The sequence below is a fragment of the Canis lupus genome, chromosome 33 (assembly GCF_048164855.1).
Source record: "Canis lupus baileyi chromosome 33, mCanLup2.hap1, whole genome shotgun sequence".
NCBI classification, from domain to species: Eukaryota; Metazoa; Chordata; class Mammalia; order Carnivora; family Canidae; genus Canis; species Canis lupus.
Genome location: NC_132870.1, coordinates 23,864,978 through 23,885,649, shown reverse-complemented (window position 1 = coordinate 23,885,649; position 20,672 = coordinate 23,864,978). Strand labels below are relative to the sequence as shown.

General features: G+C 40.6%; 1 protein-coding gene across 1 annotated transcript in view; it reads left to right on the top strand.

Moving 5' to 3' along the window:
* Positions 1-650: 650 nt before the first annotated feature.
* SLC39A8 (solute carrier family 39 member 8) overlaps positions 651-20,672 on the top strand; it is a 72,975-nt gene continuing 52,953 nt past the window's right edge. Inside the window, exon 1 of the mRNA XM_072810744.1 lies at positions 651-884. Within this exon, the coding sequence (XP_072666845.1) occupies positions 666-884 (219 nt within the window). The 5' untranslated portion in view covers positions 651-665. The remainder of the gene's footprint in view (positions 885-20,672) is intronic.

Below are 20,672 nucleotides of genomic sequence, written 5' to 3'. Positions count from 1 at the left end.
CAGCCTGGCCGAGCCGGCGCGGCCGTCGGGAGAGGGAGGGTCCCGCCTAGACGCCGAGTCCGGGACTCGAACGCGCTGTTGCCCGCGGCTCTTTGGGGCCTGCGCGTCTAAGCCCTTCCAAGTGTGCTCTCAGCCCATTTAGCAGCAAGACAGGAGCAAGAGGTGGGGTTCTGCCCTGAGAACGGTTTTCGCTCTTCCCAAAGTAACTGCTCGGTTCGGGACTCTATATCCGGGAGGAGCGTGCGGCCCCACACTATGCAAATCCCGGGACGTTTGCAAACGCGGCTCCGGGGCAGGCGGCCCCTGCCCGGCGGGCGTCCGAGGGCTCGGGCCACGCGGAGCTCCCGGGGCTGGCCGGCGGGGGGCCCGCTGGCCCTTATCTCTGTCCCCCTTTGTCCTCTTTATCTTAGGCTCTCCAGGAGGCCCGGGGCCCCGCTCCGCCTATCGCTCCCCACGCCCGGCGGCACCTGCGCTTCGATGCGCCGCAGGTCGCGGGCTGCTGCTGTCCCGGAGGCGGCGGAGGCCCAGGGGCGCCCGCGTCGCGGCTGACCCGGACCCGCGCCGACGCCCGAGCCGCGCGCCCTTGGGCACCGACGGCGGCGCGCCCAGAGCGTCCCGGAGCGCTCCAGCCCGCCCCAGGCCCCCGCGAGGCGGCGCCGGCCGGCATGGCCCCGGGCCGGGCGGTGGCCGGGCTCCTGCTGCTGGCGGCCGCGGGCGTCGGAGGCGCGGCCGCGGGCCCCGCGCTGGCCTTCAGCGAGGATGTGCTGAGCGTGTTCGGCGCGAACCGGAGCCTGTCGGCGGCGCAGCTGGCGCACCTGCTGGAGCAGCTGGGAGCCGCCCCCACCCACGGCGTGGCCGAGCCCGCGCGGCTGCACTTCAACCAGGTACGGCGGGGCCCCCGCGGCCCTCCGGGCGCTCGGCGTCCGCCGGCCTCCAGGGGCCGGGACGCACGTCTTTGGGGAAAGCGGAGGGGAGAAGAGGATCGCGGCGTTTCCCAAGTGTGAGGCGGGAGCCTTTGCTTTTCCGCACGCCGCGCTCCTTGTAGCAGGCGCTCACTGAGGGCTGGTGCTGCTGCGGGAGCCGGGCTTCGCGGTGCTGCTCCCGGGGCGCTGGGACGTCAGACCAGTGCGGTTATAAGACTTTAGAGGACACTTTACGAAGGAGGTGAGGCCTAGAACACAGGTTTAGCTAGACATTTGGTAATGCCTAGGATTTCAGGACAGCCATGGGCTACCTGGGGGAATGTTAAGATCATACAGTTAGTACATTTCAAAAAAAAAAAAAAAAAAAAAAAAAAAAAGAAAGAAAGATGCACCTTAGGAGATACTTTTTAGATCGGGACGGTGTGCTTGAATTTTCCCAGCACAGATGGTGGCTCACACGCCGCCCTCATCAACAGTTGCCTGATGGAGAAGAACTGCCCACGAGGTACATACAGCGCAGGTGTCTTTCCTAGGCGGGTTTCATAGGCGCGCAGAGCTGAAGGGGCTGTTGTACAGAGATGGGGAAACCAAGGAGGCCCGGACCGAGATCACATACCCGGTTGGTGCCCAGACTGGGTTTAGACTCTTAGTCTTTAGTCATTTGTCAGGTCAAGTGTTTGATTTTAATTTTCATTCAAAACAACAACAACAAAAATATATTGCTCAGTACCTATACACAGGTTTAGCTAGACATTTGGTAATGCCTAGGATTTCAGGACAGCCATGGGCTACCTGGGGGAATTTTAAGATCATACAGTTAGTACATTTCAAAAAAAAAAAAAAAAGATGCCCATTATAGATACCTAGTCACCTCCCTAATAAATATCCTATGACTGAGTATTTCTTAAAGCTGTGAGGTGGGCAAAGTGCACATTTAGCATCCTCTCCAAAACTCCTCCCCACTTTTGAAAATCCGGTTAACCCGGTGTCTTGATTTTTTTTTTTTTTTTTTCCCTTCTGTTCTTGTTCTGGTGACAGCTGATGATGAACAGCAGTATTCAGTAGTTTGCATAGTGTTTGCCACTTCTGAGCAATGTTCATTTGTGTTACCAGAAATTTTTGCATTCTGAGATGTTGTGGGAAATACTGTATACTCTATCTCCACTCAGGAATTTAGCATTTCCCAACATTATCTAATCTTAGATGCCAGCTAGGGAAACTTTAATCAGGTAAAATCCTTGCTAGTAACATTATAGATAGGCTGGCATTCTTTTCACTAGAACCCCCTTACCTCAATTAAAACATATAATACTTGGGAAGAAGTAGAACTTTCTGACGCCACAGGGGTTTCAGAGGGTGACCTGCCTTTGACCTGGAAGGGTTTTGGGGTCCGCTTATGTATGTTCTTTAGTAAACTGTATATAGGTTCATTTCTGGCATGCTATTTCCTTTTGCTTAGTATCCGAGAACTTCTGTGTTGGAAAACTGTAATGCCCTCATAGTATACAGCTATTTTAGAAAATGAAGCAAACACCTTCCTAAGTGTTTTCTGTCTAGTTGCTTTTTCTCCTTTTCAATTAGGGGAAACAGCTGACTAAAGTATTCTAGGTAGGAGGAGGGGCGGTCATCTGCTTGGAAAGGAGTGCGGGGATTTCGCTGGCAGCTGCATATCTGTGGCCCACACATTGTTTTGACTTAAGTTATCTCCTTATCTTGTCATGTCTGGAGGTGTAGATGAATTATAAAGCGACAGAAGACCCCGAACCATCTTTTGGCAAAGACACTGGAAAATATGCCTAAATTATTTAGGAAAATCGGTTAACTATATTAGCAATATGATCCTCAGTTTATGAATAAGTCGGATGCCTCAATAAATAAATTATATGTATGTTGACACCTTGTTTCTTAATCTCGTGTTTGCATATTTAAGTACCATCATTATAGCATCTGTGGGCATCAAAAAGAGACAGGAAGAAACCCACAATTACTTTGGAAACAAAGGGAAGCTGAGGAAAGTTTATCATGTAATCAGGCCTAACAAACATCAACTAAAAAGTGCTAAAGAAAACAATAGTCATCAGTTAAATGGTGACAAATGAAATGGCATTCCAGAGAATCCATTAATTTGCTGGCTTTCATATCTGCTCCAGCAAGACACCATCCAATCTGGAGCAAAATTTATAGCCATTAATCTCTCTCTCTTTTTAAAAATATATTTATTTGATAGAGAGAGAGAGCCAGAGTGCACATAGCACACATGAAGTGGGAGGGACAGGAGGAGAGAGAGAATCCCAGGCAGATCCCAAACTGAATGTGGGGCCCACCCTGGGGCTTGATCTCACTCTGAGATCAGGACCTGAGTTGAAACCCAGAGTTGGATGCTTAACCAACCGAGCCACCCAGGTGCCCCTTCATATCTCTATTTTGAAGAATACAACTTCAGTTTCCCCACCTGCAGTAAAGTAGAATAAATAATGCATGGGCCTATTGTGAGAAGCCTGACTTTCTGACTTTGAAAAAGGCTGAGAAAATAGAATTTATTTTGATAAGCCAGGGATTTATCAGATTTTCTAAGAGATCTATTTACAAACGGCATTGTTCCTTTGGATGAGGGCTGTAATGTTTCTTAGGTCAGCTTTTCTCAAGTAATAGACTACCGTACCCTGGAGGTTTGTTAGACAATTTTGGAAGGGCTTCTAATATATATATATATATATATATATATATATATATATATATATATATGTATTTTTTTTTTTTTTTTTTTTTTTTTTTTTTTAGTATCCCCAAGTACTATTAAATTAAGTTGTTGCTTTGGGAGACCAAAGTGACCCAAGTTCAAAACAGAGACAACAAAACAATTGAGTTTATCCTTCTGCTTCTTGTGGTTACTGACATCCAAAAAGCAGGTAGAACAGGCAATCCCAGACAATGAGAGGAGGGACCTCTTTGAGCTAACTGAGTCTTGGGCCCCTAGAATTGGATGTAAGTTTGATCCATCTTAGGGGACTCCCACCATAAACAGGGGCACCCTGGCTGAATGAATACCCCTCGTGATTGATTTAGGGGATTTAAGAACGGCCTCAGTGTTACCCTTTATTTGTTTGGATGTTCCTCTCTCCTCCAAATGTTCTTTTCTCTTCATTTTCTTTTCAAAAAAACCTTAGCTTCTAGTTCTTAGGTGTAGACACTGGTTAAACAGCTTGATAAAAGGGAACACTCTTATCCTCCAAATGATAACTCCAAGCTGCAGGAAATGTGTCTCTTCAGATCAATCAGTTGGCTAGTGAGGGTTAGTTGGGGTGCTGGAGACATGGGTGTGGATGCAGGAGGTTGGCCTGGAAGGTGACCTTTGTTTCACCCATCACCCAACCCTATGATTTTACTTCTCTCTCTCAACTCCTTCTCCTTCCCTTCTTCTTCTTCTTCTTCTTCTTCTTCTTCTTCTTCTTCTTCTTTCTTCTTTCTTCTTTCTTCTTTCTTCTTCTCTTTCTCCTTCTCCTTCTTCTTCTTCTTTCTTCTTTTTGATATTTATCCTGCAGGACATATCCTGCTTTTATTTTTCCTTCTACATTCCTGCACCCTGTTACCTGAGCCTTGTTTTTAATCCTCTTCCAATTCATGTTCAATCTTCCTAACACAACACTTGGAATATGCTTCTCTCCTTTCAAAACTCAGCCAGGAGCCGGCTGTCTTTTTGTTGGTGAAGTTTAAATCCTGCGACTGACATTCAAGGTTGACCCTGAGATGCCAACCTATCTCTCTCTACACCTAGCGCTCACTAAACTAAATTATTTGCTCTTTGGTGAATTCACCTGAAACTTTTGCACATCTACTTCCTAGCTCATTATCTTCCCTGTATCCTTCCTATGTCCAACTAGAAAGTCCTCCTTTTCCTTGAATTACCCTATCAAAATTGTACATTTTTATGAGACCACCAAACTCCTCCATCAAACCTTTCTGGGGCATCGAAGCCAGCACCAACTCACTGATTACTCTCTTTTTCAAATTCTGGAAGTATTTTTTTTTTATTATGCTGTTTACACTTAACTATTCGTATGTTCAACAGATAGTTTGAATGACTACTATCTAATGAAAATGGTCATTTTTAAAGTAGATGTAGATTCTGATCGTATCACTCCTCTTACTAAAGGAATTCAATTCCTTCAAGGTAAACTTCAAACACTTTAATGTAGTTCAAGCCCTTTTATGATCTGGTTGCTGTGTATTTCTCAAGCCTTATCCTTTGCCACTACTCCAGTCTTCATGGACTGCCCACAGTTCCTGGTTCTCTCTGTATATCTGTTGATGCTTCAGCTATATCAGTTTAGACGTTATTTCTTCAGAGAAGCCTTTCTTGATCTGCTCAAGTGTTTAGTAGGAGCCCCTTCTATGTGATCCTAAGTTAACTGGTGCCTATGCAATCGTAATATATATAGCAATTATAATAGTATGATATGTAAATAATTTCATGCATCACAATATTCTGTTTATATGCCCCCCTCCCCTACACTGATATCTACACATCTGATTTTAAACAAATTGAAGAGAATGACCTGACTCATCTCTGGGGGCTAGTATAGTGCCTGGTACATAACACATATTTTATGTATTTCTTTTTTTTTTTAAGATTTTATTTATTTATTCATGAGACACAGAGAGAGAGAGGCAGAGACATAGGCGGAGGGAGAAGAGGTTCCCCATGGGGAGCCCAATACGGGACTTGATCCCAGGACCCCAGGATCCTGACCTGAGCTAAAGGCAGATGCTCAGGTCCCGATTTTCTGTATTTTTTGAATGGATGTGTGAAGATTGTTTAATGCGAGTAATATAGTTTGGGTTCTCCCATGACATTACAGTTTATTGAGCGAGGGATGACATACACACACATAACTATAATAATGCACAATAGCATGATATGTCTAATTAAAGAACAGCAAACGATCAGCCTTGTGTTTTCAGAAAACTCATCTGCATGAGAGTGTGGAATATTGGGTTGGGTCTAGACGGAATGAAAGAGGAGACTGCAGTGGTTTCCAGATGTAATGATGATTGCTTGAGCCTGGAGACAGTCAGGAGGTAGCATAAAGGCTCTGCCTCTTGTACTAGAAGGACAGGCAAAAAAGTATCCCCCAAACAAATACCTTCTACTTCCATCTTTTGCCTGTAGTGTCATTTAACTATTGTTAAATCTTTTACTTCATTAGTTTCCAGCCTAATGATGCCAAAGGAAGAGGCAGTGAGGGAACTCTTGGCTTTTTATTTCGCTGGATGGTTGGGCTAGCAGTGTGTAGCCAACAGAAGGGGTGTGTGTGTGTGTGTGTGTGTGTGTGTGTGTGTGTTCATTACATATGTGTTGTATGCATAGATTGTTGTACTTTTTCCTGGGGTGGGGGTAATGGCGGGTTAGATGAGGGAGATTGTGGGAAACCCTGACATGGACGGAGGAGAGAAAGAACATCTTTTTTTTTTTTTTTTGGCTTTTGTGTTCTGAGAAATGGGTGGGGGTAAATCTTCTAGGAATGCCTTCCAGCCGGCTTGTTCAGGTGAGAAATGAAGGGTGAGACAGAGGGCAGGACAGAGGGCGAGGCTGCATTTAGGTCTCTGGTTGCCTTTCCTTCAAGACAATGTATCTATTCTCATCTATTATTCACTCTCATTTAAGTTGACTGTGTACAGTTAGATCATTGTTTCCAAGAAGTTTTGGGAAAATGAAGGACACTCTTAATTCATTTGACTATGATGTCAAGAGCTTAGTTTGCCTCCATGCCAGGTATGATTGGGATCCATTTGGGAAAATGCCCTTTATTCTTTCTATATCTAACTATCCTATGAGTCACATGCACTCTTTTGTACTTATCAAAAAGAATTATATCTAGGAATTTATTGGTCTTTTACTATGTGTCATACCTTTTAACTAATTTATTTGTATTATTGTATTTTATACTCACAACAATCCTCTGATAGTGGCACCATTATCATCTTCATTTTACACATGAGAAAAATGTGGCACAGAAAGGTTAAGTAACTTGACCAGTGTCACATAGTAAGTGGTGGGACCTCAGGCAATCCTAAACACTATTCCAGAATGGATGTTTTTAATTATAGTATTAAAAAGTCACACTCTTCCTAGCCTGGGCAACTATTACTTCAGATTTTGAATGACGAGTAGAAATTTCTCATCATTGATCACAATCATTTTATTGATTGCTTAGTCACATGAAGGGAACTGTGCCAAGACTATAGAAACCCCAGAGGTGATAATGGGTTGTCTTCCTTAGAGAGCTTCTAATCGAAATAAGGAATAAAACGGAGACTTATTCCTTATTCCTTTGCCTTGAGAAGGTGTGCAAGGCAAAATTGTGTAGTAGCTAAGTAATCACTGAGATAAGGTGAGAGATATCATTAGATTGGCCATGATTAACCGTCATATGAATGCTGGTGATAGCATATGCTACTGGTTTCACGGGAAGCAATGAGGGAAGAGTAGGTGAGGGGAATTACGAACTCTGACCGCAGGCAAGTCTGTGTTACGAGGGGGAGTTTGAGCTCTCACACACATTAACAGGAGAGGGCAGAGGTAAAAACTTTTTTCCTTAATGGGGGTAGATCTTTATTCCTCACTATGGGTGTTCAGAATAGAGTAGCCCGGTGGGAGATTTGCAGTTTTTATGTTTTCCAGGATTCATGCCCTACTCCTGTTTCCCAATGATACCCATTTTGGGAGATGCTGAGGGCCAGGGACTTCTTTCTCCCATCATAAAAATTCATTACTTTTCAACTATGACTGTTGTTTAAAGGTTCTTTTTTTTCTTTAAATTTAATGTTCATTTGAATTCTGTATGTCATCAGTTTCTTTTGGCGGTAGTAGGGGTTGGGGGAGAAAAATAAGAATATAAATTGGAATGGAAAATGAGGCCTGGAATTGAAAGGGATTGATATTTCTCAGGGAAAAGAAAATCCACCCCTTTTTGAAGGCAGCTTAATGTGGTTGGTGATAAGAGTCTGCAAGTTACTTATTTTCAGAGTGGCATTTCCTTAAGGGACTGACCATATTGCTAGGTGCAAATGGTTAATATTACGATCTTTTACCATGAAATTTACTTTGAAAAAATAATGTTTCTAAACTCTAGACCACCTAAGAAGCTGTAGTTTTCAGAGAGTTTTCCCATCCTCAACTCCAGATAACAGTAGGTTCCTGCATGTAATTGAAACTAATTAATTTATTCTCAAACTATTCCAAGTTTTCTGTTTCAGGAGCCAAATGGGTTCACCAAGTCTTGAGATTTGTTTTATAAAGAAATGAAACTATCATTGAATTACCTTTGTGATGATGGGATTTGGGAGCAGAGAAAATCTCCCGAATGGAGCCTTGTTTCAGCTGGTTTCTGTCTGCTTCCAAAGATCCTCTGTTGTTTTTCTTGGCTTGGAGTATAAGGAGAACAAAAACAAAAATCTGTAAATCTAGATCAAAGGTGTTAACCTGAAAAGTAGTATTTTGCCTTTCAAGTCTAAATATTTAATACCTTGGCTTTTTAAATAACTAACTGAATGGCTAAAGAACAAAAACAGGTGTGCATTGATAAGGCCTCTAAGGCTTTAGTTCCATGAACCTAGCTTAAAAATAATCCAGAGTTGTCATCGATTTATTTGGTGAGCTTCTTAGATCTCTAACTATAGTAGCAAATACAACATAATGGTTAACAATTTGGCCTCTGGAATCAAACAGACCTGGGCTGAAATTCTAATTCTGTCACTTATTAGCTGGGGAATCACAGGCAAGACACAGGCAAGTCACTTAACTTCCTCAGTCCTTAGTTTTTACATCTGTGAACTAGAAAAATAAGAACCTTACTCATAGAATGGTTGTTTGAACTAAAAAATAAATAAGAACAATCATAACGTTTACTGAGCAATCACTGTATTTCAGGCACTTCTATATTTATTGCATTACATGTAATAATGCAAATAAGATTTTTTCCCCATTACCTCTATTACTTCAAATAACATAACAAGTAAGACAATATGTGTAAAACACTTAGCATCATTCCTGCCTCAAATATATGCTCAATGCATAGTTATTATAATACTGTGTTACTTGATACATCTACACTCTTCTTAACAAAGTTGTCTTTCACTAGAGGCCTGAGGACCCCAGGGTCAGTCAACTTACAGAGGAAAGCACTACTATAAAAGGACAGCTAGGATTAATGAAATGAAGAGTTCAGTGAGAAATATGTCAGTCCAGTGACTTTGGTTTCATTGTTAGTTTCCATTGCACCTCTCACCTTGAAGTTCTTTTACCTTTTGCCTCTGCTTCCCTTTGATTGACCACTACTGATAAATTCCTACAAATGTAAACCTTAAGTGTATATAGGCTAATGAAATAATATTAAGTATTTCAATATGCATTGAAATTATGGACATTTCTTCTCCTCCAGATTTCTTCTTCTTCAGTGTAGCCTCCACTTCTGAGGCTACATTTAGGAGTTGGCTGTATTTTATTATTTTTGTCCAAAATTTACATCACTACTGGAATGTGAATGGTTGATAGTCTATGTTATATTTCTAGAAATTGATGCAATTGTGGTTTTAAGTTTAGATTTACTTCAGGGTCTCTGTATGGGTTTTATAAGCTGACTGAATCCAGGGCCCTTCACGTCTAGCTGGCCTTGTTAGTTGATAGCACAGGAGCTGCTTTGGTCTCACTGGAATAAGTGGGAGATGAAAGGTAGCCCAGACTCTAGATCAATGGGAATGGTAAAATCGGTAGGCCAGTTCTGAGTTGGGTCACAGATCGTTCCTGCTTCATATACATATGAGCACATGTGCAAAAAACACAGTTTCTTTTATTAAGGAATGCAAGCTATTGTCCTGGCTGATTGAGTTTCTGTATCAATCATGATGGATCAGGGATCTTAGAATTTAGGGATATTCTTCGCTTACTTTACCTACACACCTTAATGAGAAAAGCTAGACCTTGGCTCTATTTCTAATCTTGAGATGAATGCCAGTTAGGGAAATATTCTTTTTAAAAATTAATTAACAATTAATTTTATTAATTTTTATTTTTCTCTTTTTTAAAAGATTTTATTTATTTATTCATGAGAGACAGAGAGAGAGAGAGAGAGAGAGAGAGGCAGAGACACAGGCCGAGGGAGAAGCAGGCTCCATGCATAGCCCGACATGGGACTCAATCCTGGGTCTCCAGGATCACACCCTGGGCTGAAGGCAGCGCTAAACCACTGAGCCACCCAGGCTGCCCACAATTAATTAATTTTAGAGAGAGGGAGAGAGGAGGGGAAGGGGCAGAGGGAGAGGAAGGGAGAGAGAACCTAATGCGGGGCTTGACCCTGAGGTCATGATTGGAACCCAAATGGAGAGTTAGATGCTTAACTGACTGAGTTCCCCAGGCACCATCCCCCCTTTTTTCAGTTAAGGAAAGATTCCGGGTAGGACCTGCACACTAGGAGAGGAAGCAGGTTCTGTCCTAAGAGGAATGAGGCTAACATTTATGGAGTACTTATCATGTTCCAGGCACTGTGCCCAGTACTTCCTTAAACACCATCCCATTAGCCCTCTTAATCTCACCGGGTAAGTGTTCTAGGTATTTCCAAGAGAAAAGCCAGTCTTAGTGGGTTAAATACTTCACCCAAAGTCATAGCTCAGAAGTGGCAGAGTGAGAATTCCATTCTAGGGTGACTGGACTTTGAAGCCTATGCTCTTTCCACTTTTGTTCCTCATGCTGAGGAATATCATCCCAAGAGCGACTGATTGATTTTCCAAAAAGCCAAGTGTCCCCTACTGCCATCTGTGTACTTGGATGTCAGGGTAGAATTGCTGTGAGCTTCTTGAAGCCACTGGGAACTATACAGTCATTTGAAGCAGGAAAGTATTCTCTGTTGATATTACTCTTGTTTCAGTAAAAGAAGAAAAAAGTTGTTATTTTTTTCCTCGTGCTGAAGTTGTCTCTGCAATAGTCAGGACTAGCTCTAAAACCTGATGTTAATACCTTCATAGTTTTTTTTTTTTAACCTTGCAATGTTATTTCCTGATTATTGGCATTTGATACTCAAAACATTATTGTGAGAGAATGAAGCCATATATCAGTCTCCCCAGAAACTGAGACACAAATAAGTCATTTGTCAGAAATGTCCACATTTGTCTGGGAGAACAGGCATTCCGAGTCCGAATGTCCATTTCTTCTCCATTGTCCTGGTTTGCAGCAGATGCTGTGTTAGTGGGGCCCCTATGCTGTGAATCCCCTGAATATGAATATGCCTTTGTGCCCTGCTTTCTGTATATAATTGAACAGTGGAAATATTTGAATTCATATTCCATTTCCCCACCTTCCACAGCACATAGGGCTCTGGCCCTGTCCCCAGTGCTTTCATGAGATTACTCTGTAGGACATCCCCTAGAACCTTCTTATTGCTTCCCACACTGGGCGCTTCTCAGGCCTTACCTCTGCCAGCACTGGTAGGTCTTACCTCTACTACTATTGAGCACATCCTACCGGAAACACACCCTCCCCTTGCCGGCAACCACATGTGCCTTGATTTTCTTATCTCTCTGCTTCTTTTTGATTTCAGTGTCCTTTGCTCATCCTTTAACTATTATTGTTCCGCAGGATTCTGTTTCAAGTCCTCTTCCTTTTGATTTTACACACTCTCTTTGCACAACCGCAGCCTGTCCTCTGGCTGAGGTTATCACTCATCTGTCTATGCTCTGTAAAGAGAGGGCTGGGTCCAGATTTCTCTTTTGAGGTTTAGCCTGGCACATCCAGTTGCCCATTGATGTGCCAACTCAGCAGGTCTAGACTTGTCCCAAATGGAGCTCATCAACTCTATCCTTCCTCCGTCACAACCTCCTGGTAAGTCCATTTTGCCAATCTCAGTAATCAGCATCACCATCTGCTTGGTTGTTTGACTAAGCTGAAAACCGATGTCATTCTAGACACCTCTCCCCCATTATTGCACCTAAGTCCTGTCATGGTAATGTCAATGTCAACATATTTCTGACTTAATCTTTCCAAACTCCAGGGTTCTCTGTTGTCTAATGGGGGTAGTTTTACTTACTTGATGGGATTGTTGTGAAGATGAAATGAGTTATTGTATCTTGCCATTTAGTCCTCTGCCTGGCATGCAGTAAATGCTCAAAAAATCCCTGCCATGTTGCTGCTTCCGCCAGTCTTGCCCCGTGCCAGTCTGTGTGCTCCTCATCACTGCCTCCAGACTTAAATCTCTCATTTGCAAATCTGGTCATTGCATCATCCTCAAGTGGCTTCTCATTAGTGTTAGAATAAAATCTAAACACCTTGCCTGATACTTAAGGCCCTGCGGTAATAATCCTACCCCCATATTTCTCCAACCTTATTTCTCCTTTTTTCTTTACATCTCAGCTTAGATACTGTTTTCTCCTGGAAGCCTCTGACAGTTCCGTAACTCTAGGGTGGGTTAATTATCCTTTCTTCACATGAAGGAATCCAACTTTAGCACTTATCAGGCTATCCTATAGTTACTTATATTTATATCCAAACTTTTCAATAGTCTGTAAGATCTGGGAGCTTAGGGGTTGGGCTTTTTCAATCACTTTCTTTTTTTCTGTAACTAGCATAGTATCTGGCATTTTGTAGGTATTCAGGAAATATTTATTGAATGAATGAAAACTTCTACCTTGTAACACTAAGTTTTATACTGACATACTAACATAACTTTTTAAATTAATCTAGTTGCCTCACTTAATTCAAGGTAAGCCAGCCATTCCTTTATTTTTTTGCAGGCAAATTTTTAAAATAGTATAAAAGAAATAGTATGTTAAAATATAACCTGTGTATCATTGAAGTAGAAGGAAATAATAGTTTTTTATTCCTTCTAATTTGTGAATTTTGTCAGAATTTTTTCCTCATTTAGACTTGGATTTTCTCCATGGCTTATAGTTATCATTCTTAGGGCAAGTTGGAAATATTGGTGTCAGTATAGCTTATTTGTAGTATCAGGGCCACCGAACTGGTTCTGGGAAAGTTTCCTGGTATGAACAGAGAAAGTCGTGGTTGGAAAAATTGGCTCTTCAGAGATAAATGACTGGTAAGTGACTCTCAGGTTGTCCAGTTGTATTTCTCAGAATTATACTCAGGTACCATGTGCCAGTTTCTAATTTTTTTTTCATCCATCCTTCCTTTCCTTAATCTGGCAAATTAGTGATTGTTATAAATGAAGTATCTTACATGTCCAAAGCCTTGTTGGGGTTGAAGAAGATATAAAAAGGATACATCCACCCTTCCTAGATCTTCATGTGATCTTATTAGAAAGCTATCCATTTTCACCAGCAGGTGATTATATAAGGAAGCACACTGTGAGTGCTAACCGAAAATACCGTGGGTATGGTAGTCTGGTGAGCATAGCAGTATTAAGCAGAGGAGGTGGGGCCAAATGTTAGGACAAATAGGGATTGTAGATATATCCAAAGATATATATCACATATATATCTTTGAGAGGAGATATATCAGAATTGTAGGTGGGCGGCATGGGGCATAGAAGGTAAAATACAAGACACATGAAAACTTTTTAGTTAGAATAGCGAGTTCAAGTATGCTTTTGGAGGATAGTGAAGGGACTAAGGAAGATTGGACACAGATAATTGAAGTTCTTCAGTGTCAGGACTTTAGATTCTTGGCAGAAGGGAAATTTTTTGTTTTTCTGTGGGGAGCCAGTTTGAGTAGAAGAGTGACAAAGGCAATTTTTAGTAGAAACAATCTTTTGGGGATGTAGGATAAACAGGGTGAGAGGTATATTAGATAAGATCGATTAGAAGTTCTCAGGGTGACAGTTAAGTGGTATGTGTCATTCTTATGTGCCAGACCAGAGTTTGTAACCCTTTGTACTCTTACAAATTATTGAGAACACCAAAGACCTGGAGTATATGTGGTTTATATCTATTGGTATTCACCGTTATAGAAATTACTGTTGAAAAAATTTTAAATATTTGTTTACTATATTAAAAATAACATTAATAAGCCTATACCATATTAACATTTTTTAATGAAACATAATTGTATTTTCTATGACAAAAAATTAGTGGGAAGAATGGCATTGTTTTTACATTTTTTCAAATCTCTTTAATATCTAGCTTAGTGGAAGACAGATGTATTCTCATATATGCTTCTGCATTCAATGTTGTGACATATGTCACATACTATCTGGAAAATTCATTGTTCACTTATAAAAGAATGAAAGTGAAAAAGGAAAATGAAGTCTTCGTATTATTATAAAAATAAGTTTGACCTTACATTTTCTCTGGAAGGGTTTGGGTAATCTCTAGGGGTCCCTGGATCACATTTGAAAACCACTGTGCTAGGGATACCTGGGTGGCTCAGTGGTTGAGCATCTGCCTTTGGCTCTGGTTGTGATCCCAGGGTCCTGGGATTGAGTCCTGCATCCAGGTCTCAGCAGGGAGCCTGCTTCTCCCTCTGCCTGTCTCTGCCTCTCTGTGTCTCTCATGAATAAATAAATAAAATCTTAAAAAAAAGAAAAGAAAACCACTGTGCTAAAGATAACTTTGAAAGATGAGCTCACTCTTGGTGGCATATGCCCCAGCTCTGCCTGGAGAACAGTCATACCTCCTATACCTTAATCCTGGAGGGACTGAATGGGAGGCTCTTGGTGAGCAGCAAGGCCCAAAGAATCTTCTGATCGTGGCAGCAAATGGGAGAGGGCCATCCTCACATGTGATGGAAAGTATGGTAGCTTCTACCATCTAGAAGCAGGTCAATGTCCCAAAGCCAAGAATCCAGACTGAGTATCTGTGCTCTGATATTATGTCAGGCTTTTAGGGGTGAGAGGTCCTTGAGAAATTGAATGTAGATGGGACAGGGCTGAGAAATCTGTCAACAGCTAAAAATCAGAAAACTTTGTAAACCTATTTTAAAAAAGTGCACCATAGCTTTTAAAATTCCTTTTTCTTCAGTAAAAAAAAAAAAAAAAAAAAAAAAAAAAAAAATTCTAGCCTGTCTTAATTGTGTTTGGAGGTACCTAGAGAAGGAGATTTAAGAAACTCCTCATGATTTAACTTTATTTTTCTAATTGAGATAGGAATACATATATATTGTCTAAAACTTTGGCATCTATTGAGAAGCACAAAGAAAAAATAAAAATCACCCATAATTTCATCAGTGTTTATCCTGAGATAAACACTGTTAATATTTTGAAGAATACATTTCCAGATTTTATTTAACTTTTTTTATCATAATGATGTCACTCTATGCATATTGTTTTATAATACATCTTATTTCCTTGAACAAGGTTTCATAAAACAAGGTATCTTCTATTTTATTTTATTTTATTTTATTTTATTTTATTTTATTTTATTTTATTTTATTTTATTTTATTTATTTTATTTTATTTTTTTTCTTAAGATATCTTCTTTTAATAGCATATCCAGGAAAAGCCTGTTTTGTCTCCTCTTAAGAAATAGTGTTGAGAGTGAATGTGAATGCATGCATATATGTGTATGTGTGTATGCATGTGTGTGCATGCATGTGTCTGTTTGCGTGTATATGTGTGCATTCTGGATGGGAATGCATTAGCACTCTAGTGGCTCCAGGAGGAAGTATAAGAAAACTTGAGGGAAAAATGGAAAATAAACTGGGAAATCAGAGTTGGGAATCACTTGATTAGCCATTCCTTAAACCTAGAGAACACTTGCCTAGAATGTATTTTGCTCAAACCTTAGAAAAGTCTGTCTTATCTTGGTAAAATAGTATTGAGAAAACTCTGAAGAAGAAATTGAGAGAGAAAAAGTTCAAGAGAGTGTTGGTAAGTGTGACTCAGTGCATATATGCATTGAGCAACATCAAGGAGGTTCAGAAGTGATATTCATGTTCCTTGTGACTAAGGTTTGGTCGTTCCACTATTGCATCAGTAACAAATATAGAGGTGATGTTCTCAATCATTCTTACTTTGAATACTCCTGCTGCCAGTGTAGTTCTGTGCTGCCACTGGTTCTATGACATTGTGCAATCACCCCTGAAAGGATAAATGAATGGGACTATTCACCTGTGTTGGAGTCAGAAATGGCCTTCCAATTGTTAAACTCAAACTACCCTTTTAACATTTAAATATTTAAGTTGTTCTTTTGGGAACTTTGGCTAGTTGCCATATTTGAAACACTCTTAATGTAATACTTTACTTTCTGCTCTTGTTTACTTTTTCATTAATTTGCTTAGGTTACTACTATGAACTTAAAATGTTTTTGCAATTGGCTTTTAAAAATACCGTGAAGTGAGGGGTTCATTCATGCATTTACACATTTATTCATTCAACAAGTATTTACTGAGCCCTATTGTGTGCCACACAACATTATATTATTAGTATTAGCATTATTGAATACTGAGGTAAATATGATCTCAAGGTTTCCAAAGGTTTCTTTCCCATTACATTATTATTTTGGATCTTCTCCTTTTCCTCCTCTTAATATGTTCCAAAGAATCTATGGCCAGTCGTACTGGTGTCATAGTCGTATGGTTATGTGATAGTAGCTTGGGTGGATGAATTAACCGGTTGGCTTCTCTGCTTGAGCTGCAAAAACACTGACTTTAAAATAGTAACAGGGAAGCAAAGCATTCAAAGTGGCACACATCCAGGTATTCTAGGTTTGATGATTCTGTTACAGGAGGACTTCTTGGCAATGTCAGCAGCCATGGATAGGTAGTAGAGAGTATTGTGTCAGGTTCTGGGCTTTCTGCTGCTTGAGTGTGGTTATTGTACCTGTTCAACATTCCTGGTTGAGTGATGAGTAGGAGGGCTATTTGAGGGACAAAGGATTACAACTATCATGCATTTCCTTCTTAACTCTCACCATGGTGGGAAAACCTGGCTGGTGTTTGATTGTTCTCAAGGTTTCTCTTTGGGTATGATTTAAGAGTAATTTAACTCTGTGACTCAAGTCACTTTAAGGGCAAGAAATATTCTCCTTGCCAGAGTCTAAACAGTTCTCTCTTTCATTATTTGTGTTCTTATCAGTGTTCAACCAGCAAAACATAGGGGTATAGCAGCAAGAGTATTGGCTTAGAAGTCAGAAAGTGCAAAAAGACAGTCTGAATTCTGTCGTTAACAGTAATAAGTTGTTTCATCTTGGACAGCTTACTTTTCTAAGACATGATTTCTCCATCCCAGATTTCTCCTTAAATTTACTTTAGTAACTGGTGTAGGGATTCTAAGAATATTGCTTTTATGTGCTCCTCAGTACTCTTGTAATAACTATTGTTTAGACAATTCATTTTTCAATGAATCATATATTTACTTGCTTTACTGATTTCTGCCTAATGTAAGTTTTTGTTGGTCACATCTTATCTCTCCAGCCAGCAAAAGCACTAAAGAACATTTCAGACTCAGCACATGTATCTCATTCTTCAGGAAGTCTTCCCAGACCTTTTCCCTCACAGTACTTTGCACCTATTTTTACTGTTGCCCTTCCTACATTAAACTGTAGCTATATCATTTGTGTATATATGTATATATATATATATAAAATCTACTGAATGGTAAGCTTATTGAAGATGGAATCATGTCTTGTTCTCAGCACCTATCAGAACATCTGGCCCAGAGAAGATGTGATCGACCTGTGTTTGGTGAATGAATATATGAATGGCAGTGAGGGATAAGTTGGATTGGCTTTGATGAGAGTAGGACAGATGAAGATTTTGGGTGGATTCTTATTCAGACTCCTACCTGTCACATATCTTCAAAAAACAGGAGATGAGTCCTTCACTTAGGGTATGGGGAAGGATGAGTTGTTTGGCTTTCATCTTAGCTCCATACTTGGCAAGTTCTAGAAGATGGCTATAGCTCCTGCTGTAAAACAACAGTGTGCAGAGCAAGGCAGTGTAGAGAAGTTACTAAAAGGAAAGGAGTTAGGGCTCTTTCAGACTTGGATTCTAATTCCCATTCTATTCCTAGCTCCCCTGGGGCTTGGTAATGAAATTTAAAGTTTCTGTGGCTCATTTACTTGACATCCTAGAAAACCGACTGGACTAGATGTTTCATTCTAGTTTTGATTGTCACAGAGTCTAAGTGCATTACAAGGTGCTTTCTCTTCCTACTTTCACCTTCACAAGAGAGTACATAGCCACACTTAGCAGTGTACTTACTGGGTATGTGAATGGTTCAGTTTCCACAGAAGCACAGATCATGAAAAAACAGAATCTGAAACCATCATTGGAGTGACTTTTGAATGGGATTAGATTTCATTTCTCATGGGGTGTGAAGGCCTTGGGACAATGGGTATGAGGTCAGATGGTCCTAGGATTCTGTATGACTTAATTTGTGCCATTCGAGTAGATACCCAAGTAGAGAAAATAGCCTACATGTTGAGAAAAGGAAGAATGGAGCAGATTTAAAGAGTGAAAAAGCTTATCTTTTCGTTTTCCCATATGTTCTGGATGTAGCATTCATTTCCTAGTTTTAAAAATGTCTTTTGAATGATTATATATCAATCAGGACTCTTTCATTTGTAAGTGAAGAAACTTAATTTTAATTAGCTGAAGTCACAAAGACAATTCATTGTCTCAGGTCACTGAAGAGTCAATCTTTAGGCATAGCTGTATCCAGGGATTAGTTATGGTGCTGGAAGCCTATCTGTCTCTAAGCAATAGTTCACCTTCTTTCACATACTAGAAAAATGGCCTAAGGAAATCCTAGACTCATAGCAATCCTAGTCAGAAAAGAATTTTTTTCAGTACTAGATAGTTGACAGGTTTGGGTCACATTTTCCATGGTCAGCCCCAACTACATCACATAGAAGGAGGCTCCCAAGACAGGAAGGTGGTCTGTTACAGGATGATGGGGGTCCTGGACAGGCAAAAACAACAGGTATTCAATATATTTTACTGGCCTACATGATTTCTTCTGTTTTGGGCTGGTCTGGCTTTTTCTTGTTCTCTGTCTCTTTTTACTGCTTTTGCACAATTTATATATGTATTCTCAAAGGTTTTCTCTTCTTTCTGTGCTCTGTCCCCTGATGATCTTCTCCCCTCCCACTCATCTCTTATCTCTTTACTGAAGACAGCTGCATCCTTATCTCTGGCCTCTACCTTTCTCAGAAAAAGCTCACTCATCATTTCCATCTGGTGACCCACAGGCATTATAACTTAAAATGTCTAAAACCAAACTGGCCACCATCCTCCCAAATATGTCCCTTTTCCTAGGTCCCTCAGTCACACTGGTCGCGCTATCTTCTTTCTACTTTCTCAGAGGTCTAACCTCAAAGTTGTTTTTGACGATTTCCTCTGCATATCATTTCTCCCTTATAGGAACTTTTCTAATGCTTTATCATTATGTATCATGAACTTATCACTTTTTCTCTCATTTCACAGATATTAGTATGTGATTTACTTCTGCCATAATTACTAGATTTCTTGATGGAGGGTGTTAGGACTATTTTTTCTTGGTTGCCATCCTTCAGCTTCCCCCACCTGCTCCTTCTCCCATCAGTATTATGCCCAGACGTTTGTGATTCCAGAAATATTCGTTGGATGAAGGAAAATATTTATGCAATACCTAATATAATTACATTGTTATTATACATGTAGTATAATACAATAGTAGTTGAAGAGATAAAAACAGATTTTGTTTAAGAACTATTGCAATAGGGGGATCCCTGGGTGGCGCAGTGGTTTGGTGCCTGCCTTTAGCCCAGGGCGCGATCCTGGAGACCCGGGATCGAATCCCACATTGGGCTCCTGGTGCATGGAGCCTGCTTCTCCCTCTGCCTGTGTCTCTGCCTCTCTCTCTCTCTCTCTCTGTGTGTGACTATCATAAATAAATAAAAATTAAAACAAAATAAAAAAAAAAAAGAACTATTGCAATAGGGAAGAAGGGACCTTAGTGTAGAACTGGGCCCAGTTCCAAATACATCATGGACAAGTGGAGATTTATAGCCAAGGAGCAGGGTAGGGGTCAATGAATTGAAAATTGCTATGAGGAAACATCGTGTGTGTGTGTGTGTGTGTGTGTGTATTTTGGTTAAACAAACTTAATAGGATTCTTGTTGAAGGCAGGCCAGGGTGACTAGATACCAAAGATGGAAGATTCTTTCTAAGCTGACTTAGTAGGATTCTTGCTAAAACTGAACAATGCTGGCCCTCCAAGGATGGACACAAGGCTGAGGCCTCACAGACTTAGAAGAGCCTGACCAAAGTTTTGTCAAGTACAGCGCCTGTATCATTATCCACACTGTGTCATTTCAAATCTTGCCTGATTCTTCATGTATCATAAGCAAGTTTTAACTCTACAAACTTTTGGAGGAGTACGTTGCCCTAATCATTCAACCCTGGCCGGAGCTCTCCCTGCATTGGTGTTTCCACAAAGATATGTCTGGGAAAGATGCAAAAACAACAAAACAAAACAAAAATTTCTGACTAGTCAGAATTGGTCAGGGAAAAAGAGTAGGGGAAGTAGAAGAAGAAAATGCATGGGACTCTGGTTTAATGATTTTGGATATAATTTGAGATCTTATTTTATGATATCAATCTAAACCCCCATACCTCTACTACTTTCTTACTTTGGCACTTCATCTATATAAGACCCATTTGAAATCACCTTAATGTGGCAAGAGACTAAAGGAGTTTAACTCAAACATTGAGAAAAGTTCTTTAAGAAAAAAGTCAACCCACTCAATAGTAGGGTGTCTGCGGGCTATAGTCTACCTCTGACAGCACAAAGCTCTGTAGTAAACAGCTGGGTGGTACTCTTG